The sequence below is a fragment of the Aphanomyces invadans genome (assembly GCF_000520115.1).
Source record: "Aphanomyces invadans strain NJM9701 unplaced genomic scaffold supercont1.26, whole genome shotgun sequence".
NCBI lineage: Eukaryota > Oomycota > Saprolegniomycetes > Saprolegniales > Verrucalvaceae > Aphanomyces > Aphanomyces invadans.
The window spans coordinates 238,408-257,905 of NW_008580171.1; the positions used below are offsets into that span (position 1 = coordinate 238,408).

The 19,498-nt window shown below is 56.2% G+C and overlaps 8 protein-coding genes across 11 annotated transcripts; 2 read left to right on the forward strand and 6 right to left on the reverse strand.

Annotated features, from left to right (window-relative positions):
- Nucleotides 1–248: 248 nt before the first annotated feature.
- On the reverse strand, nt 249–4,169 carry H310_10414. 2 transcript variants are annotated; one of them, XM_008876797.1, is made up of 14 exons: nt 4,010–4,167; nt 3,896–3,964; nt 3,760–3,836; nt 3,421–3,697; nt 2,906–3,364; nt 2,580–2,651; nt 2,216–2,516; nt 2,085–2,170; nt 1,750–2,035; nt 1,624–1,698; nt 1,217–1,572; nt 976–1,161; nt 702–922; nt 249–650 (listed from the first exon to the last, which is right to left on the reverse strand). In XM_008876797.1, exons 1-14 carry the CDS (start codon nt 4,145–4,147, stop codon nt 536–538), a joined length of 2,718 nt encoding a protein of 905 aa, XP_008875019.1. In that variant the 5' UTR covers nt 4,148–4,167; the 3' UTR covers nt 249–535. The 2 variants fall into 2 exon arrangements, with proteins under 2 accessions (XP_008875019.1, XP_008875020.1); XM_008876798.1 differs by lacking the exons at nt 249–650; nt 702–922; nt 976–1,161 and having other exon boundaries at nt 1,184–1,572; nt 4,010–4,169.
- A 93-nt stretch (nt 4,170–4,262) lies between these two features.
- Nucleotides 4,263–6,021, reverse strand: H310_10415 (hypothetical protein). Its single transcript, XM_008876799.1, has 2 exons — nt 4,591–6,021; nt 4,263–4,517 (listed from the first exon to the last, which is right to left on the reverse strand). The coding sequence occupies exons 1-2, from the start codon at nt 5,986–5,988 to the stop codon at nt 4,296–4,298; spliced, it is 1,620 nt and encodes a 539-aa protein (XP_008875021.1). The 5' UTR covers nt 5,989–6,021; the 3' UTR covers nt 4,263–4,295.
- A 94-nt stretch (nt 6,022–6,115) lies between these two features.
- H310_10416 lies at nt 6,116–7,431 on the forward strand. Of its 2 annotated transcripts, XM_008876801.1 has the most exons (3): nt 6,116–6,217; nt 6,264–6,379; nt 6,430–7,431. In XM_008876801.1, the coding sequence occupies exons 2-3, from the start codon at nt 6,297–6,299 to the stop codon at nt 6,884–6,886; spliced, it is 540 nt and encodes a 179-aa protein (XP_008875023.1). In that variant the 5' UTR covers nt 6,116–6,217; nt 6,264–6,296; the 3' UTR covers nt 6,887–7,431. The 2 variants fall into 2 exon arrangements, with proteins under 2 accessions (XP_008875023.1, XP_008875022.1); XM_008876800.1 differs by having other exon boundaries at nt 6,264–7,430.
- On the reverse strand, nt 6,395–7,437 carry H310_10417 (hypothetical protein). The gene has a single exon (XM_008876802.1). It carries the CDS (start codon nt 7,408–7,410, stop codon nt 7,024–7,026), a length of 387 nt encoding a protein of 128 aa, XP_008875024.1. The 5' UTR covers nt 7,411–7,437; the 3' UTR covers nt 6,395–7,023.
- An 871-nt stretch (nt 7,438–8,308) lies between these two features.
- Nucleotides 8,309–12,425, forward strand: H310_10418. 2 transcript variants are annotated; one of them, XM_008876804.1, is made up of 11 exons: nt 8,309–8,430; nt 8,494–8,647; nt 8,710–8,807; nt 8,857–9,068; nt 9,114–9,379; nt 9,571–9,794; nt 9,853–9,957; nt 10,013–10,118; nt 10,167–10,348; nt 10,408–10,916; nt 10,964–12,425. In XM_008876804.1, the coding sequence occupies exons 1-11, from the start codon at nt 8,361–8,363 to the stop codon at nt 11,162–11,164; spliced, it is 2,127 nt and encodes a 708-aa protein (XP_008875026.1). In that variant the 5' UTR covers nt 8,309–8,360; the 3' UTR covers nt 11,165–12,425. The 2 variants fall into 2 exon arrangements, with proteins under 2 accessions (XP_008875026.1, XP_008875025.1); XM_008876803.1 differs by having other exon boundaries at nt 10,013–10,348.
- Nucleotides 11,480–12,393, reverse strand: H310_10419 (hypothetical protein; the record flags this gene model as incomplete). Its single annotated transcript, XM_008876805.1, has 2 exons — nt 11,480–12,156; nt 12,204–12,393. 2 exons carry the CDS (start codon nt 12,391–12,393, stop codon nt 11,480–11,482), a joined length of 867 nt encoding a protein of 288 aa, XP_008875027.1.
- A 691-nt stretch (nt 12,426–13,116) lies between the features above and the next one.
- Nucleotides 13,117–15,018, reverse strand: H310_10420 (hypothetical protein; the record flags this gene model as incomplete). The annotated part of the gene is made up of 1 exon (XM_008876806.1): nt 13,117–15,018. One exon carries the CDS (start codon nt 15,016–15,018, stop codon nt 13,117–13,119), a length of 1,902 nt encoding a protein of 633 aa, XP_008875028.1.
- Nucleotides 15,019–16,340: 1,322 nt separating this feature from the next.
- Nucleotides 16,341–18,652, reverse strand: H310_10421 (aminodeoxychorismate synthase, component I). The gene has a single exon (XM_008876807.1). The coding sequence runs from the start codon at nt 18,638–18,640 to the stop codon at nt 16,397–16,399; it is 2,244 nt and encodes a 747-aa protein (XP_008875029.1). The 5' UTR covers nt 18,641–18,652; the 3' UTR covers nt 16,341–16,396.
- Nucleotides 18,653–19,498: the final 846 nt, after the last annotated feature.

Here is a 19,498-nt window from a genome sequence, read left to right on the forward strand (position 1 = left end):
CAATAGCCAGGAACGCCACCTGTTCAAAGTTGCCGCACTGGCGCATGTACTCGTCGTGGAAACAATGCTCTTGTTTGACGTACCGACACTTGTGCATCGCATGATGGAGGCACATGACGTCGCCTGTCAAGGAGCACGTAGCACTTTGGAAGTCTCGAAGGGATGGCACCACCACTCAGCACCGATTTATTTCGAGTCGCTAACGCTTTCTCGTGCCACCATACCCGGAGCATGACCACGAAACCCCGCACGATGCGGCCGGCAGTAGCAGGACAAGGATATCTGCTGGCATCCCTTGATTCACCACCCCACCTCAGCCAGCTCGAATCTTTCGTGATTTCGACGACTCATGCCACCCACTGTCAACATGACCTCTCGCCCTTCGCGATCTCTATTCAGGTTGACTGCCCAAGGTAACGCCGCTAAGCCACCGATACTTGTGCCGTGAATTCGCCAACCACGCAGTGGTGCGGAGCAGCGTCTGTTTGTACATTGAACAGTCGTGTTCACACGTCGCCATGATGTCCTGATCACATCACGAGGACGGAATGTTGTAATTGCGAACCTTTTTCCGCTCTTCGGCCATTTCGGCGCGCTTGGACTGCAGCTCCTTCAACTTGGACATGACGCTACGCTGGCTGTCGGTCTCTCTGCACGCGCCACATTGTCAGATCAACTCCATTTGACGGGAAGCTCATCACCTCTGCACGTGTGAAGGCGCACGCGGGCGTCCCTGAGCAGGCTCGACGTCCACCTTTTTCCCAGCCAGAGCTAATACTTCCTTGGCATGCTTGAGCTTGAGCCTGGCGTCCGACATGGTCGGAGGCGGAGTGAGGTGGTGGGACGTCTGGGTTGCCGCACCAACGGCAGACGCCGTTGTGTCCGTAAAGCTCGGAGTTCGTTTCGCTCGCGCAAGGTCCACCTACATGGGGTCAACCCCGCCATCAATTGGAGTTTTTTCGTGGATGCACAAACTTGTTCTTTGGCCGCTTGAAACGACATCAACTTGTCAGATGCATCGGAAAGAGTGATACCGCCGCCAATGGAGCTGTTGGGACTCGCGTCTTCGCGCTTGAGCCACCTCCGTAGTTCCTTCTTCAGCGCTTTGTTGTGCAGTTTGGATTCTTCCAGCGCTTGGGTAAGCTCTGCCACCCGAAGTTCCTGTATCAGCACCGTTTTCGTGACGCAACTCCATATAATGAGTGCCTCGTCAAACCTGCTGCTTGAGCGCAAACGAATTGTCTGGTGCGGTCGTGCCGAGCTGGAGCTTTCGGTTTTCCGCCGTCAGTCGATTGCTCAATTCCATGAGGGAATTGCGTTCGTTCTTGAGTACATCAACTTGAGCCAGAGCGTCGTGGAGCTGGTTGCGAAGACCGGTGATCACTGCCGTACTTTCTTCGGTTGAGTTGGTGGTGTCGATGTGGGTAATTTGCTCCAACTTGGCAACAGCTGCGTTTTTCTCGTCAATGGCTACTTGGAGTTCCTTTTGGACGAGTTCCACTCGCTGTTGGAGCTCGTGGACCTGGCCTTCTAGCTGCCGGATCGTTTGCTGTGCAGCTGGATCGTCCTTCTCTACAGATCACATGACAAGTTTGCAAGCGAGTAATGTGTGTTTGTCCGTACGCGATGGAGTGATAGGAGGTGGCGACGGCATCGCCGATTGCTTCATCAACTCTTCTGTCATGGTTCGAATCATGCCTAATTGAAACTCCACGTCGTTCGACTTCAAGACACGAAGCGGAAGATTACCTTTGAGCTTGGCATTTTCTGCCACAAGGCTGGCGTTAGGATCGTTGGGGGCCGGTGATGGCGCTGGCGATGGTGCAGTGGAGTTTGTGGGTGTTTTCATGGAGAACGCAGCAGGAGGTAGCAAGTTGGACCCGTTGCTTCCTTCACTCCATATAGGCGACACTTCCGACGGCACACTTGGCAATGGAAACGCTTCGTTGACCTTGACGACTGCTTTTTGGGCGTACAGCTCCCCTCGCAGTCGAGTTAGCTCGGCTTCGGCATGCTTTAGTCTGTCTTCGGTAGCCTAGAGCACTTCGATGAAACGCACAGCAACACACGGGGAGGATTTGTACTTGTTTCTCAGCCACCAATCGCTCTTTTCCAGCAGCAAGCTCGCGCATGCGAACGTTATGCTGCGCCATCCACTCGTGCTCGGCTTCTATCGAGTTGTAAGAAAAATGCAACACATATTGCTCTTGAATACCTTGCAACTTGACTTCCAAACTCAGGCTCGTGCTGTGCACTTGTCGCTTGAGTTCTTCGATCGTTTCGTTGGCCTGTTGCAGGTCCCGTCGCAACGATGCTTCCTTGTCCTTGCCGTCTTGAAGGAGCTGGACGGACACTCTTGCTGACTCTTTGGACGACTTCAAATCCACCTCGAGCTGCCACATTTCGTTCTTGAGCTCCTTCAATATCGAGTCCCGTTGTTCAAGCGCATCTTGGTGGTCGCTCGCAAGGCGCTCCATGTCTCGCTCTCGCTGCAGCAACTGGTCTTGCGCTTCCCACTACGTCCATGACGCTCTTACCATGAATACTATTCACGCGATATGCTTTCTTGGGTTTGGTACCTTGGCTTGTTTGAACTCTGTCTGGACCCTTTCCAAGGTTTCGTCCGCCACTCGCAACTTGTTTACGACCGTCTACGTCGTCACATCGCATGGTTCCATGAACAAGCATGTTTCCATGCGCCATGTTCATTGCATTGTAAAGCGAAACCAGGAAAAACATCTTCCTTTGCATCGAGCACAACGGCGCGCGGCGACATTGCCCAGTGATACAACACCCATGCCAAGTGTAACGAGAAGATGTTACTCCATGGGTACGCATTCATATGCATGGCCAACATCACCATCAACCAAGGTCCAGGAATTCCATCGCCGCAACATGTGCTTACCTCGATGCGCGCCTCCATTTTAGCTGTCTGCGCCTTGAGTTCGTCCTCTTTCATGCGCACCGCGCGCTTGAGGTCTTCGTCAAACTGCGCCTTTTGAGCCAAGAATGCCTTCTCGACGGCGTGCAACGACTGCAACAAGTCGGCCATCTTGCCTTCATACTCGTCCAAAAGAGCTTGCTTGACGGTTTGCAACTCGATCGTTTCTTGTTCGAGTTCCGAGATCTTGGCTTCTTTCAACGCCCGCACATCTGCCACTTCCCACTGCAGTGCTTTTTGGGCCTTGTCGCTTTCGGCGAGCTGGTCAACCAACTCGTCAACCTTTCGCCGCAGGTCGTGGTTGCGTTCCTTCAATGTATCGTTCTCCCGTCCCATTGACTTGACCTTGAGTTCCAAGTCCCGCGCTTTGCCGCCGACGTCGTCGTGTGCGGCGCGAAACTCTTGTTCGCGTTGTCGAAGCACCTGTGGGGGCGGGAGTCGGCACAGGGGCAACAATTTAGTTCATCCAGTACGCATACCTCGTCAAATGTAACTGTGAGCTCGCGGCGAATGCTCTCGATATCTTCGTCCTTTTCACGAAGCTCCCGGTCGTGCCGCCGCTTCAGAGACTCGATCTCTTCCTTGGCCTTTCGCATGTCTTCGTCATAACTCCATCGAGTTGACTCCATTGCCCCGCGGACTTCTTTAAGCTTTTGCTGCATGTACATGTCTCCTTCGCTCCCCTTTTGCTTTTCCATCTTGAGGTCGTTTTGGAGGTCTGCGAGTTGAATCTTCAGTTCACTCACTTCGCTCTCTCTGAAGGCATGTGCAAGTACGAGGACGATCATGAACAATATATGTAAGTATGGGTGGTGTACCGATCTCGAACGACTATCTTCAGTGTGGCGAAGTTGCTGTCGTACATTGCGAGTTCTTCGTCACGACCTTCCAAGAGCTGTAGGGAACGGGCCATGAAGACGCGGGATGCATTCCGTTGATGTTCTCGACGCATACCTTGAGGTTGTATTTGAAGTCGTCCTGGAGTTTGTAAAACTTTTGCTTGTAACCCTGCATGGCTTGCTCCTTGGAAAACGTTGTCATGCTCCTCTCCTTTCTACGTCGACATACCTTTTCCTTGAGGAGACCTTCCAGAGTGCGGATACGATACTCGTTGATGTCATGGAGTTCCTTCTCCTTCTCTAGAATGAGTGATCGTATATTGTTCGTCTCGGGTGGCGCCGCGGAGAGCGCGGCAGTGTACTGCATGCCGACCCCGCGCTTTTTCAAGATCCACACTACAATCGTTCGAATTCAACTCCCTGGGTTTAAAAACCATTTTCCGGATAAATTCACACAATTGCCATACATTCCCTCGGAAATACGACATATCGAAACTCCCACCTTGTTCACAATTTTAAAATTTAAAGTCCTTGTACTTCTTCGAGCTCTTTTCGTCCCGAGCCTTCTCAAGCTTGCGCTTGCGCTTGCCCTCCGTATCGTCCGTGGCGATGCCGCTCGTAGACACGCTGTTCACGCCACTAGTCGATTGGACGCTATGTAGCCCGCCATCCTCCGTTGGCTGCGACACGACGTAGGCATGCGTGGAACCGTAGATCGACGAAGACCCCACTGCCGTCTATAACGCACAAAATGCCGCGGTGAGGACAACGTGCCATGGTGCTATTGCATGATGGTTCAAAGCGGCTTACCTCTGTCTGGGCCAACACAGTGTACAGTTCCTTGGCCGGGCCAGACGTGGTTGGGGGTGGCGGCGGGGGCACAGAGTGTTCGGAAGACATGGGCGGTTGCTTGCGCAAATCCAGCGAATCACCAGGGCCAGGTCGTCCGCCACGGACATCTTCTTCGTCGTCCAAGTCCATCACGCCGTCGTCGTCTTTGGTTTCTTCCTCGTCTTCGTCGTCCTCTTCTTCCTCGACCACGGGTTCCAACTCGCCCCATCGTTCCTTGCTCACGGCTTCCTCCACAACGATAGCCTGCGTCTGGCCTTTTCCAAACACGTCTCCATACACAGGATTGCCATTTTCGTCGACAGGCGGTTTGCCCCACCCACCAGGATGATACCCGAACGACGCGCCTTCCGGAATCGGAGCGTTCAACCCTGGAATCTTCAAATGCGGATATGCTGGAGGAGGTCCATACCGCTGCACGTTGAGCAGCCATGGCGGCGGTACCCCGTCCACCATCCCAAGCGCACGCTTCAGGTCGTCGCTGAGGATGCCGGGGGTCTTGGTCTTGAGCTTCACTTCAAATTCCTTGCCTTCGTAGTACAAGTCGCCGAGTTTGGTGAGCGTCGGTTTGGTCTGGTATCGGAAGAATGCATCTTGCAGCACTTGGTAGTCGATGTCAATGCGCCCGAGTTTTGGTGCCATGCGATCACGCATCTTTGCTGCACCCTTCTTGTTCAGGTCGGCTTCGACGCCGGCGCCGCGCACTTCGGCAATCCCCGTGTTTGCGATAAAGTCCGGCAGGACGAATGGAATCTTTTCAATCCCGCGTTTTCCCTGCAAATACTTTCGCTTGTGGCACCAATGACGCGGCACTGGGACTGTGTTCCGATACGCCTTCAAGTAGCACAGGAATGGTGGGTCGGCCGACGTGATGTCGTGTGCTTCGACGACGTCCGGACACACCACCATCTGCTTCAGCGCCGCAATGCTCAGCTGCTTTGCCTTTTTGCGCTCCTTGCGTCCCAGTTGCTTGACGGGTTCGATGTCTTCCTCCACGGTTGTTACGTCTTCACCGCCTTCGTTCTCGTTGGTGTCGTCCCCGTCTGCGGCTGCAACGACTTGACCGCACAGTTCCTCCGCTTTCATAAATCTCTGGAACACGCGGGAGAATTCATCGAATGCAGGGTCGTCTTCAGATAGCCCAAGGTCGCTGCTCACATACTCCACGTCCACGGATACGGCAGGTTCGTGGGCTGCGGTGGGCGACGAAGGGGCGTCTGCCTTGCCGCTCGACGAGGATGCAGTTGTAGCAACGTCATTCGTCGCATTGAGATACTCCAGTTGCTTCTCCGCCTTCTTCTTCAGCCGCCTCTTGGCGTTCTTGGACAGCGCAGGCGCCGCTGCAAGTGCACTCGCCATCGCTCCTTTGTGTGGTGCTAGGTTCAATTCAAATGATAGAGGGATTTAGATTTCGAAGAACCTTCGACATTTTATTCACTATCCGGATAATTGTAAAAATATCCGGCCCAACACTGATTGCGAAGAACTCTTTCCATCTGCCTGACGAAGGCAGCATTTTTGCCGACAATGGAAGTTATTCATACTGAGCATGCAGTCGCGGACGTCGTGCGGCTGATGTCTACTACAGGCAAGGGCAAAGATCCCTGGAGCACGCACTGATCGTCGGTGTGTAGAGGGTCGCACGAAGGTGTACCGTCTGTTGCAATATGCTTCGAAAGCTTTGCAACTTACGCTCCACCGCGGGTTTCATGTCAACCCGGACTCAAGCGAGAGCATCCGCATGTTCAAGGTGCTTGAATCTCTCATGGGAACTTGCCGCAAAGCCATGCGACTCTTTAGGTTCATTGATATGTGGATGCTCTTTCCTACTGTCAAGGACAAGAGTTCGGTGACGCGATTCCTCCGAAAAGCTCGAATCCTCACGTTTGTGTGCATGTACCTGTTCGAGAACATCTCGTTATTCTTCCCCTCAACCCACGTGACAGTCGACGAAGGACAAGGCAAGCGAAGGACGGTCCTCACCGTTCGGTGGAGTCGGTGGTGCCACGTGTGCTGGTTTGCCTCGCTTGTGCTTGGCATTACCCTCGACATGCGTCTCGGTCGTCAAATATCCACCTTTGCCAAGCTGAAGAACGTCATGGATCTTCCCATTGCACTCATACTGGCACTGCGTGTGCGAGTGGACGATGCTCTTCTCTGCGGTTTAAGTCTCTCAAGTGCACTTTTGGGGGTGCAACTCCAGTGGACCGGGCGCCCATCGCTCATCACAATCAAGTCGTTGGATAGCGCCGAGTAGCGAAGTCTTCGTGTCAAGGAATGGGCGCGGAGACCATGTATTTAATGGATGCACACTGCTGGTTGAGCCATTCCATGGTGCAATGGGCATGTGAACACATGAGTCTACCTTATTGAATGGACGAACGACATGTGATGCTAGACTGGGGGGAGACCCATTGCTTCTCGAAGCTCCATGATTTGCTTGCGCTGGGCAAAGGGCAGACCTTGGATAACTTCTGGCGCGAGGTTTTGCACTTCCTCCAGCAGTTTCTGATGTTCAGGGTCAAGGTTAAGTCCTTTCGACGCGTTCTCTTGTCGCACAGCCGATGGTGCGTCGTCTCGGTTCATATTCAGTCGGAGTTGGATCTGGGCCAAAGCTCGGGCAAACTCGACGTGTTCATTCAGCATTTGCGCCGCTTCTTCCGGCTTGACTTCGCAGAACGTCTTCATGTGATACATTAGCTCGTACACATCGGCCTCACTCATCTCTTCGACGGCCTGGGCGAACACAGGTGCCGACATCTTTGCATTCGGCGTCTCCATGTCGTCCAAGCCACTTGAACAGATACACCATTATCCGTATCCGGAACAGTAGGCCATGTACTACTACTACTAATAGTAGTCCACAAGGCGCGAGTACTCATGGACTAATACAGTAAGGGCACATTACATTGCGAAGTACTAGTTGTTACTACTACAGTACTAGTATCCATGCAGATGAAGGTTAGAACGAGCTGCCTGGGTTTGTAGGTGGGACTAGATAGTTCCGCTCGAGATATGAACAAAACTACGTAGTACTCGCCACGAAGAGGTAGAGCTGCACCGGTCGCTGTTGCTGTCGAGGCAAAGAGTGGGACTGTCGTAGCGCGATCGAGACGCTACAAACCGATTGTCGAAAAAATGCTCGTCAGGTCGGCTTGAACTTCAGTGCTGGATCGACTTCGCGACAACGAAGTTGCTCGACTGTTGCCCATTTCTCTCTGCTTGGCAAGTAGCAGTATGTGTAAGAAGCCCGTGGGGGTCCGCTGGTGCTTTGCATGGTCCGCCACTGGACTGCAGCGAAGTCCAGTGTCGGGAGAGATTGCACGAGTAACGGCGTTGCACTGCGAAATATTATGGGTAGATCGTATATTTTGATATTTGCCGTCCTGGTACAAATAACATTGCATTGCTCGCTTCGTGTGAAGGTGTCTCCAACAAACAGGACCCACACTACGATGTCAGTTCCTCGTATATAGAGCTCGGTTGGCAAGGTGGATGAGGGTGTCATGTGTATGCTTGAGTCTGCAGCTGACTTCGAGGGTAAGAATGTCGCAGGGGTGACAAATAACAAAGTCGCCATCAGTTAGAATATTTTTCATTTATTATTGCAACGACCGTCTTATTTTTTGACAGTCCAATCGGAAATATTATAATATTTCGGAATCTTAAAGAAACCACCTCCAGATTGGGCTCAGCAGCGTTACACTTGAAGAGGGACTGCGCCGCGGCAGATGGAACTTGCGATGGAACCTTCGACTCGGCTGCGTCGGTACTTGCAAGGCGGGTCGTCGTTCGATGGGAGTACGTGCGATTCTCTCTCTCTCTCTGCTGACTGAACCACGCACCATCGGATTGTGTCTCCAGGTCTCGCCGTGTACGTGTACATCTTCCTCGGAGCGATGGTGTTCGTTGGCGTGCTAAGTCTCCTCGCGTATTGCTACCACCAACGCCGCATCGCGAGATACTTGGAGACGGACAACATGAACAACAACATGCAACGTCACTCCCTCATCGACAGGTCGGGGTTGAGCGACTCGATCATCCCACCAACATGTGACTGACCGATGGTGTTGCTTATAGCTTCCTCGAAGCCGGCGAGTCCGAGTGGCAGTGCTCTGTCTGTTACCACGACAATCACCCCGCCAAGCATGAATGTCTTCTTTGTGGCACACCTCAACGTCTGGCGAGTGTTCCATTCACGCTCTGGTCTCATTGTCGTCGTTGTAGTCATCCTGGAGCAGGCGGTGGGCACGCCGCGATATCACTTCGGAGACCACGACGCTCCTTTGGACCCTCTCCAAGCTGCTCGCCAGCGATCTTTCCAAGTTCGTCGGTTGAACGAGATGCAAGAGAATGTGCACTTGAACCAGCGGCAGCGCGGTGCACGACGAAGGAATATGTGGAAGCGCGAAAAGGGCGAAGACGGCCAAATGCGATGGGTACTGTGCCTTCACCGTGGATCTCATCTCAGCGTTCTACTTTAGGTGCGTGTGGAGGACTGCAAGCCCCGCGTCAGCATCCTCACGAGTGCCAGCCCCCTCGTGGTTCCACCCCCGGAAGAGTACCTCTTTGACATGCACGCGCGCACTTCGTTCTCGTCCCACACGGAATCGACCGTCGAGACAGAGCTCATGCTTACGCCGATGGCAGCGGCGCGCCAACGCGGCGCCAGCAAAGGCCGGACGGCAAAGATCACCAAGCGGACTGACAAATCGGAAACGTCATCGCTCATGGCGCAGGATTCTGTCGGGTACGCCATCTACATGGGTTGCGATGTCGTGAGGTGGCACACCACGACCGGTGTATGCATGTGGTTTTCTGCCTTATTCCTTGTGGAGATTCCTCAAAGCCATTGGACTCCAGTCCAAGTCGATTGACTCGAGTGATGGCTCGTGGTGTGGCTCGCTTCTCATGCGTGTTTGTCGCCATGGCACTTCACAGGTTTGTACGAAACACGGACGACTTGGGCAACGTGTCATGGGTGCCAGCCGACACGATTCGCATGTCGGAAGCGCTAGTGATCGACACGGACGAGTTTCCTCGGGCGTCATCGGTGATAGATTTCGAGAGCGTCGCGGCGCTGCCATTTCGACACAAGGTGCGGTGGTTTTTGCAAGAGCTCGACAAGGTCGCGGTGCCGTGGGAAGAAGGCCATTTGCTCTTGAGTGCGTCTGCCGGCCAGGTGGAGTCCCTGGTCACGCTGTTTATATTTTTTCTGGTTAGAAATCCGGCGCGACGCCGTTTTGGAAGAATCGATGCACTTGCTCATGCTAATCCCGGCCGCAGACATTCGCCAGCGCCTTCGCATTGAATTCATCGACGAACCTGGTGGGGTCGTTGCTGTGGATGTTGCTGTGACGTTCATGGCGGTGGTGGATGGTAGGGCTGGACGCAGGAGGGCTGCTTCGCGAGTGGGTGCTCTTGCTCTGCGAACGGTTGTTTGATGGGTCGTATGGGCTCTTTCAGTCGAGCCACGTCGAAAACGCCGGGCACGTGTGGCGTCCATGTCCGTACCGACGTGTGACGGGAATGGCTAGGTATTGGATCAACACCAACTCGGCGCAGCTGAAACCAGATCATTTGAAGTGCTTTGAGTTTATCGGGCGGTTGATTGCCAAGTGTTTGTTGGAAGGGCAGCTCTTGACGGTGCATTTTTCGCTGCCGCTGCTCAAGCACATCCTTGGTGTGCCCATTTCGTTCAGCGATTTGGAGTTTTTGGGTGCGTGCGATCGACTTGGTAGTGGCGCGGCCGCAGCACCGCTGACCGGTACGACGTAGACGAAGAATTGTGCAAAAATGCCAACTGGCTGCGCGACAACTCGAACGTGGACAACTTGTGCTTGGATTTCACCGTCCAGTCGTTTGATGCCAACGGCAAGCCGCGCGCGCCGACGGAGCTCGTGCCGGACGGCGCGTCGATCCCAGTCACGGACGAAAACAAGGAAGAGTACTTGCTTGCGCTGCTCAAGTATCACATGTTTGATTCTGTTCATGAGCAAGTGGCGGCGCTGCTCAAGGGCCTCTTCGACGTCATTCCTCGCAATCTTCTCGCCGCGTTCGACTACCAAGAACTGGAGTTGCTCATTTGCGGTGTCCCCAAAATCGATATGGCCGACTGGAAGCGCCACAGCGACATCAAATATCTCGACTTTGACCATCCGTCCAAGGCCGAGCACAAGGTGATTGAGTGGTTCTGGACCATCGTGGGCGAATTCACGCAGGATCAGCGCGCGCGCCTGCTGCAGTTTGTGACGGGGACGTCGCGAGTTCCGGTCGAGGGCTTCAAGGTGCGACCCTTCCCAGCCGTCCATTCAACATGACGCGTGTGGCGTAGGGACTCTTGAGCAACGACGGGCGCGTGCGACGGTTTGGGATTCAAATGGTCGGTCGAGGCATACCCCCCACGGGGCTGTACCCAAAAGCCCACACGTGCTTCAACCGCATGGATCTTCCGCTGTACAACTCGAAGGAAGAGATGGCGGCGTACCTCACCCTGGTGATCAACATGGAGATTACGGGCTTCACCATGCAGTAGCCACTACGTCCGATTCAATGTGTATACTATGATATTCCACTCAACCGACGGCCATGCTCGGGCTCTTCCTCGAGCACATGCATTGCGGGCGCCGGCTGCCTTGAGTTCGCCTGGATTCGAGCCGATGCCACGACTTGTCGCTATGAAGCTGCGCAGAAGCTACGTGCCAAGCAGCGTCACGAGGACGAGTGGACAGTATGATGTGAGGTAGCTTCTTGCCCTGCCCCAGAGCTGTCAAGGCTGGAATCAAAGCTATGATGGGTTTATGTACAAAATGCGACTGTCGCCAGACTCGACCACAGGCCAAGGGTGATGTCAGCCGTCCGCATTGCCGCCACCATCGTCTCCCTCGTCGACGTCCTCGTCGTTATTTTCCATGCGGATATGGGCCATGTGGACGGTCAGCTTCACCTTGCCGTTCTCGGCCAACTCGACGGTCGGTTTGTTGAATGGGGCAGTCGGCGCTGTGCTGGTCGACCGAGGGTGGGCGCTTTGTGGCCGCGGCATGGCGGCGTCGACTTTCCGTCTAGGCGTAGCAGACATGCATCGAGGAGGTAGCACTCGCGGTGGTACTCCATGTCGAATCGACGTGGTCGCAGCTTTGTCGATGGCTGGCGCGAGCGTGTGGTGGACAGAATCCGCGGGGGGCGGAGCCATGTTGGGGACGGTGTTGAGTACCCGAATGCGCATCAAGGACGGCTGGGCAGACACCGGGCGCTGTGTGCCAGCAGACTGCACCGCACGTCGAATGCGACTGGTCGGCATATACACGCGTTGCTGGGCTGTCGGAGGTCGTTTCTTGGAGTGCGGGAGAAAGCGCTTCTGTGCCACCTCTTGGATGCACTCTGTCCGTTCCAGGACCATCTTTGTATACGCCTCGATGATACCAAGCATGTCTTCATCCTCTGGCTCTGTCCGTCTCCGTCGCGCAGACGAAAGCGGCGGCGCCAACGCCTTGGTTTTGGTCGAGTTCAACCGTCGGGTCTGCCACGCTACAGGACCCCGCCATGAGAATGGAATGCCGCCGTCCGAGTCGTACCAAACTCCATTAAGTTGTCGTCGGCCGCCCCCCGCGGCGATGGGTCGCGCGGCTTTGCCCAAAGACCAACGTGCGGATTGCCGCGGCGAGACGCTGCAGGCGCGGGTTTTGTTCGATCCGTGTGCTTCCGCTTCATTGTGTTGTCTTCCTTGGTCGAAGCACCGAACCTGCCGGTCGTCAGCACTGGCATCGCAATGCCAGTCGTGCTCACTTGAAATGCGCTCCATGTAACGAGCACGTCTATCTTTGGCACGAGGATGATGGATCGGCCAAGGAATAGAGTGATGGGATCCTAGCTATGCCTACTGCGCCCCCTGCTCTAGCCGAATCGCTCCACCTTCACGCCCCCTTTGATTGCAAACATCAGCCGAGGGTTGGTATCGACATGGCAAGTGCCCTTGTGGCCAACACGTTTCCCTGGCGTGTGTCTGGCTGAGGGCGGACTCGTCGCCCACACCTCAAGTCGAATCTCTCGTTGGATGCGTCTCCTCAAACCAGCCACATGTCCTCGCATGCGAGGGGCGGAATTCATGGAGAAATGTGGGCAGCAATGCCCTGGAAGGATCCTCGCGTTACGACGAGATGTGTACCCGCCGTCGATGCATGTCAATGTGCGGTTGGAAGATCCAGTTGCATGGGATGGGGCTTCGAGATGGTGGTGGAGGGCATCCTCCGGCGCGGGAAAGAGAGGCATTGGTGAACGAGCGGACGAATCGATACGACCAAACTGCCCACAAGAGTTGGTTGGGCCGTTTGTCTCTCCATGGACGTGATCGAGCGAGAGCTTGCAATCCACCACGTCGTGTTGGAGGCACGCCCCCCGACTCGATCCTTGCACTGACATGGCACGAGATGGCCCCAACAGAAGCACACCGTTTTCGACTCTGTTCACACACATATATATTCCATGCGCTTAGAGATCGCCTTCGTCGGCCTCCTCGACAGACTCAACGTACAAGTGGGGACACTTGCGACCTTCGTAGTACTTGGTGTAGTTGCCGGACGAGCTCGCCACGTCGTGGGAGTAGCATCCCGTCCAGTTGGACGCGGCCAGCGACACCGACGTGGTCGCGTTGAACCCGACGCGAGAATCGATTTGGGCACGTGCGGTTTGAGCAATCGTGAGCTCGTACTCGTCCACCCCCAGGCGAAAGGCATCCTTGTTGCCGTCGATGCGCAGCTTTTGGCGCAGGTCGTGTTGGATCGACACGTTGTACTTGTAGTAGTCGGCCATGATAGTGTTACCGCGGGCCATGGGCTCGCCGTCCTGGATGCGCGGCGCTCGAAACGGCGGAATGTCGACAGCGTCCGCCGTGCCTTCCATCCCGTCCACACGGCCCGCTGCCTTGCTAGCCACATACGACCTGTACTTGGTTTCCCCGGACAGCGGGTAGTCCTCCATGTAGTACTTGGTCGTCTTGGTGCCGTCGTCAAACTTGATCGTGGTCGTTGTCAAAGTCGTCGTGCGCTGGTTGAACGTTTGGTCGTTTGCATTGTTCGAGTACACTTGCTGGTTGACGAAGGCGAACTTTTGCTTGACGCTGTACGTGCGGATGCCTTGGGCATTCGCAATCGTGGCCTTGACGTAGACGTCGCGCTCGGCCGTCGTGTGGATTGTGACGTTTGCGCCGTGGCCTGTCGTCGCCACGTCGGGAACGACGTGCCGTTGAAACACCCTCTTGTCGAGCGTCGCGACGGTCGCTTCCACGTCGTGGTCGACGTATACGAGCAGGTTGCCGTTCGTGGGCCAGTAGTCATGGCCGTTGCCGATGGCAAAGCTCACGTTGTGCGGCTTCCCGTCGAGCACGTTGGCCAGGAACGGCGTCAGGTCGACGATGTACGTGGGGGCTTCGAATGCGCCCACGGCCACGATCGGGCGCCACATCGCGGGACTGATCCCGCCCGTGTAGATTAACGGAAACGGCCACACCGCGCCAACGATGTCGTCGTCGAGCAGGACCTGGACTTCGCGGAACGCACCTCCCGCGCAGTCGGCGCCGACCGCCGCTTTGACCTCGTCCGTCGGGTTGGCGTAGTAAAACTCGTCACACCCGTGGTGCGACGTGAACAGCTCCAAGTACAGCCCGTCCACGTTCTTGGGGAACGTGACGAGGTTGTAGTTTCGCCCGACCGTGTTTGGCTGGACGTGAAACCACGGGTACGTGCTGTGGGGCTTGAAGACCGGGATGATCTGGTCCGGCGCGGACGGGACGCGCTGGACGACGTCGTGCGCCGGGTCCTTTTTGTAAAACTCGACCGTGACCGTCACGTAAAAGTGGCTCGTGTACACGCTGTTGACCACGTTGTCGAGCGATGCCGTCACGTTGCCGGTCGTGCCAAACAATGACCGGTACTGCGAGATCTCGCGAAAGATTTCCCAGTGCGGCCCCACGACTCGATTCGGTTCCTGGGTCGTTGTGCGCAGGATGGCGTGGGGACCGACCCAGACGGCGGCGAGGCGATCGAACTGGCGGCCAGGATCGACGTTGGCTTTGTATCGGACGTACACAAGCGAATAGTCGGGATCGTTGTAGCACGAGGCAGCGTCAAACGTGCCCTGGTACGGCTTGTCGTACGAAAACGCATACGTGTGGTTGTCGACGAGCGTGATCATACACGGCGCGGCATGCTTGTCAAGGATGTGCGAGTCCACAGGGAGACTGACATCCAGGGACTGATCGGGGCGGGGCAGCCATGACGACGAAGGGGAGCTCCGGTCGACGGCGGCGTCGTCGGTGGGGAATTGGATGTCGTCGAAACCGGCAGCAGCAACCAAAGCCGCAGCGATCGAAAAGAGCGACACGAGAAATACCATTGCTGGTTTGCACCAGCACGTGGCAAAAGCGGAAGTGGGAATCAATGGAAGAGGGAAGCGCACGGATGGAACGACCAGCCGGTCGCGCGCCGTATCGTCGACGGTGCCTGCGAGGCCGCTCTACAGAGTTATCATTCCTGTGTCAAGAAATGCTGGTCCCGGCCACGCAGCACTGGATATTCATGATGCCGCGCGGCGCCTTGCCGTGGTACTTCCAAGTCCCAAGCCCCGCATCCTGGCGTATGCAACGTCGGCGCCACGGGGCCATGGTTTCCAGTGTGTGTCGAGTTGGTCACGAGCCTGCAAAGGAACTGAGGCGCAGGACTCAAGCCCAATTCCCCCGTAGCAAGGGGGAGCCCCCACATGAATTTCAATCGTCCGAATGTGTGCCAACCACGTTGTGCAGCCTTGTCACCGGGGAGGCCGGCTGCACCCCCCGACGAAAGCGCGGATCCAGCCTTCGTCCTCTCGTCGGGACATGGGGCTGGTGGACTAAAAGGCCGAGCCCCTCCCAGGGGTACGTTAGTTTGCCCCTTCGTTGTTGCCTTGCGAAGAAAATTCTGGGATTCCAGGTGTATGATTGAATGTCGAGTGGTGGGAGCCATGTGGGTGTTTGTGGCTAACGGCGCGCGCGAATGCGCATGGTGTGGATGCAGTGGTGGACAGCTTGCCATGAGGATATGCCGGCCTTGCACCGATGAAATGGCTGACATGAGTGGGCTTGTGAAGGTGAACGCCGTGGGAAGCGCCATGCCTCGCGGGCGGGTCGTAAGATCGACTACTCCATGCTGGTGTGAGTCGGCTGCAACATTCTGGTAGAAGGGCCGTACAAGTCTCTCGGGGATGCCGACGGCGTGTGTGTCTGGTACATCGAGTTGTACATCGGGGCATTGTGCACAAAAGGGCAAAGTGCATTGTCCAAGGCATCGAATCTCCGCTGAGGTCAGAGCTACTGGGGGATTCCATCGCGACGACCCCTGCCGTCGCTCCATGCGCAGATAGCGTCATAGTACAGCCCACACCACACGTTTGAAGTGCAATGTGGTGGGGGTGGTCTTGGTCCTTGTGTGCTGTCATGGTGGTTGGGCGAGTGGTTGAGGGCAAACCATGTCCGAGTCGACGGTGCATCGAGTGCGGAGGGGCGTGAGGACTAGTTGGTCAGCTTGGTCAAAAAGCGGTGTACCGTTGGCTATCCCAACGCACCGCGCGAAGTCCAGAAATGATCCGAGGACATGCGGGGCCATGTGCCATTCGCACGACAGTGCTTGCATCAAGCACGCCGGACGCCTCGTGGTGGGAGGCTCTGGATGCGGCGCAGTACCGAGAATCGAATTCCTCTGGCGAGGTTCATTACTGGAACAGGTCGTTGTCTACACTCCTACAGATTGTAGAACGATGTCGAGACGTCGACAGTGACGGGCTGGTTCGTGTACGCTGCCAGCGCAGACCGCAGCGCCTGTGTCTTGAGCAGCATCTCGTCGTACTCGTCGTCCGTATCGGAGAGGGCCACGATCGCGCCGCCCGACCCGATGGTTACGTGGTTATGCGTCACGACGGCAGTTCGGATGACGATGTTGAGGTCGGCTGCTCCGTTTATCGAGAGGTAGCCGAGGGCCCCCGAGTACACGCCACGGGGATGCTGCTCCACGCGGCGGATCAGCTCCATGGTTCGCTTCTTTGGCGCGCCCGTCATGGAGCCTCCGGGGAACGTGGCTTCGATGGCATCGACGACACTGGCCGTGGGGCGGAGCTGACCTCGGACGGTCGTGACGAGTTGGTGGACAGTCGCAAACGATTCGACTTGCATCAGCGTTGGCACATGGATGGACCCGACGGTGCACACGTGCCCGAAATCATTCCGCACCAAGTCTGTGATCATCATGTTTTCGGCGCGGTCTTTCACGCACGCTGCGAGTTCCGCGGCGACAGCGGCATCTTCGTCTGGATCGGCGGCGCGCTTCCGCGTCCCCTTGATGGGTTTGGACTCCATGTGCTTGTGCTTGTTGACCGACACGAATCGCTCGGGGGACGAGCTGCACACACTGAATCGAGGTGTCGTCAGGTAACCCGCAAACGGCGCCGGGTTGAGGCGGCGCAGAGTTTTGTAAAACCCCAGCGGGTTGCCGATGGACACGTTCGCAATGAGTTGGTTTGTCAGGCACACTTCGTACGTTTCCCCCGCTTGAATTTCCGAGAGGACCGTCGCGATATTGGCTTCATAGGTCGGGCGGGATCGCGACGGGCGGAACACGATGGGATGGTCGAACGAGTCGGCTGGACGTCCCTTGGAAGGCATCATCGTGCGTATTCTTGCCGCTGTGGAAGCCATCCATTCCTTGGACGCGGTCAAGTGTTTAGCGGTCGTGACAACGAGCACGTAGTACTGTCGAGTGACGGCGTCATGGACGACAACTCGATCGGCAAACAAGAACGAGGCGTCGGGGACCGCCATGTCGGGCGGCGGATGCACCGCCAGATCGCTCTTGTCGCCCACGCCAAGCACTTCATAGCCAAAGTATCCCACGAACCCCCCTCGGAAATCGAATGGCAGTGCGGTGTCGTCGACGATGCGAATGGCGGCCAGTTCGCGCCGAATGTAGTCCAAAATGGACTCTGTCGACGAGCCATGGGCAGTTGTCACGGTGTTAGTCCATCTGTCGTACGCCACGTGCGTGGCCAGCGGGCCAGCAGCGTCTCCCATGAACGAAAAACGCGCGCCGTTGCTGCTGTCGAGCCAAAATGCATGCCTCGAGGTGCCATAGAGTTGTTCGAACACGTCTTCAGTGGCGACGTCAACGGCAATCAATGCTTCGACGAGAACGTGGTGCGTCGCAGAGGACGGTGGAGAGAGTTCTGGTTGCACGACCGGGACCTTAATTGCTGAGCAAGTTGCCGGCTCGTTCAATGGGACCGATGGCGCGTGGTGTAGTGGACAGATCTGGCACGGCGCCTCCGTTGAAATGTCACGGAAATTCTGCAGCATCTGGTACCCAAACTCGCTGCAAACAGACTCGGGGTGGAATTGCACACCGTAGTGAGGCAATTCCCGGTGCTTGAACGCCATAACCAGGTCATCTTCTGTCGTGGTGGCCAAGATTTCGAGCGTACCGACAGGGAGCGACACCGCCAACAACGAGTGATACCGCACCACGTCAAATGTCCGTGGGATGCCAAAGAAGAACGGGTCGGCTTTATCAGCAAGTTGCTGGATGCGACTGGTGCGACCATGCATGACGGTCGGCGCGCGCTCGACCTTGCCGCCATAGAAGTGCGCCATTCCTTGGTGACCCAGGCACACGCCGAGGATCGGAACGTGCGGCGATCTTGCAATCGCCGCAGCACACAGACCAAAGTCTTTCACTTTAGTTGGAGTGCCAGGACCAGGCGATAGCACGATGTTCACACGAATCTCAACATGTCGATGCAGCGCATGCACTCGATCGACATGCTTCAAGAACGTGGCGAATGCGACGTCCCAGTCGCCGTCGAACGCGTCGTTCGTGTACACGACGGGCTCGAGGCCGTTGACTTGCGACAGCATCTGGAACAGGTTGTACGTGTACGAGTCGTAGTTGTCCAGGAGCAGCGTCTGGACGAGCGGAGCCCGCCGCAGCGCCACCATCTTGTTCGATGCACTGCCAAGAATGGGCCAGGATTGCTCATTGGCGACCTGTGATTGGTCGGATTTCATCAAGCCAATCAGAACGCGCACCGAACTGCATGGGCGATTTGGATTGGCTGTGACGAATGAAGGACGACACGCAGCACACCACCCTCTCCCTCAGCGTGCCACGTCATGACAAGTTTCTATGCAGGACAAATGCCACGTTCCTCAGGCTCATGGGTGCTCGACGGCCACTAGAGCCGCATGATCCCTGCGCGCTCCCTGCCTACAACTCGACGAGGCGTCTACGAGCGCATTGATGTGGCAAAAACGTGCTTGGCGCCTTTGCACGGCACGTGGCATGATAGAAACCTTCACGGCCCCAGAGCATGCCTCGTTTGGTTGCGCCGCGCCTCGAGTCCCTCCATGGGTTGGTTCGACGCTGTCGAGACCCGAAGCGCCGATTCCTTGCGTCATCGTGCTGCATGTCGGGGGCAGGTTGTGGTTATCCGGATACGGATACCCAGGCGTTTTCATTGCAAGTTTCCATGATTTCATCGCCGCCGCAAACATGACATCCGAGGAGCAGCTGCCGTCAAAATCCAAGGCAATCAAGCACTATGTACGTCGCCACGAGCACGTGAACGTCGTGTGGCTAACGATACAAATGTAGAAATGGGCATATCGCGTCGGATGTCCAATCGTGAAAGCAATGCTGTTCTGTCTACTGCTGGAAATACCTGGATCGTCGCTCCGGATCACACGCCGTGACAAGACGTGGGAGTGGAATTGGCATGAGATTCGCACGCTGCTCGCCATCGTCGGGGCATCGACGTTGGCGTACTATGCTGTGCAAGGAAGCGACCCTGGCTACAT

Coding starts and splice junctions, on each gene's coding strand:
- H310_10414 (XM_008876797.1), bottom strand. CDS start 4,147: ATGCAGTACACTGCCGCGCTCTCCGCGGCGCCACCCGAGACGAACAAT. Junction 3,965..4,009: donor AAGGTCTCCTCAAGGAAAAG/GTATGTCGACGT, acceptor ACGTTTTCCAAG/GAGCAAGCCATGCAGGGTTA. Junction 2,036..2,084: donor GATTGGTGGCTGAGAAACAA/GTACAAATCCTC, acceptor GAAGTGCTCTAG/GCTACCGAAGACAGACTAAA.
- H310_10415 (XM_008876799.1), bottom strand. CDS start 5,988: ATGGCGAGTGCACTTGCAGCGGCGCCTGCGCTGTCCAAGAACGCCAAG. Junction 4,518..4,590: donor CTGTGTTGGCCCAGACAGAG/GTAAGCCGCTTT, acceptor TGTGCGTTATAG/ACGGCAGTGGGGTCTTCGTC.
- H310_10416 (XM_008876800.1), top strand. CDS start 6,157: ATGGAAGTTATTCATACTGAGCATGCAGTCGCGGACGTCGTGCGGCTG. Junction 6,218..6,263: donor GCGGCTGATGTCTACTACAG/GCAAGGGCAAAG, acceptor GTCGGTGTGTAG/AGGGTCGCACGAAGGTGTAC.
- H310_10417 (XM_008876802.1), bottom strand. CDS start 7,410: ATGGAGACGCCGAATGCAAAGATGTCGGCACCTGTGTTCGCCCAGGCC.
- H310_10418 (XM_008876803.1), top strand. CDS start 8,361: ATGGAACTTGCGATGGAACCTTCGACTCGGCTGCGTCGGTACTTGCAA. Junction 8,431..8,493: donor CGGGTCGTCGTTCGATGGGA/GTACGTGCGATT, acceptor TTGTGTCTCCAG/GTCTCGCCGTGTACGTGTAC. Junction 9,958..10,012: donor TGAATTCATCGACGAACCTG/GTGGGGTCGTTG, acceptor GGTGGATGGTAG/GGCTGGACGCAGGAGGGCTG.
- H310_10421 (XM_008876807.1), bottom strand. CDS start 18,640: ATGGTGGCGCTGCGGCGGGCTCCGCTCGTCCAGACGCTGCTCCTGGAC.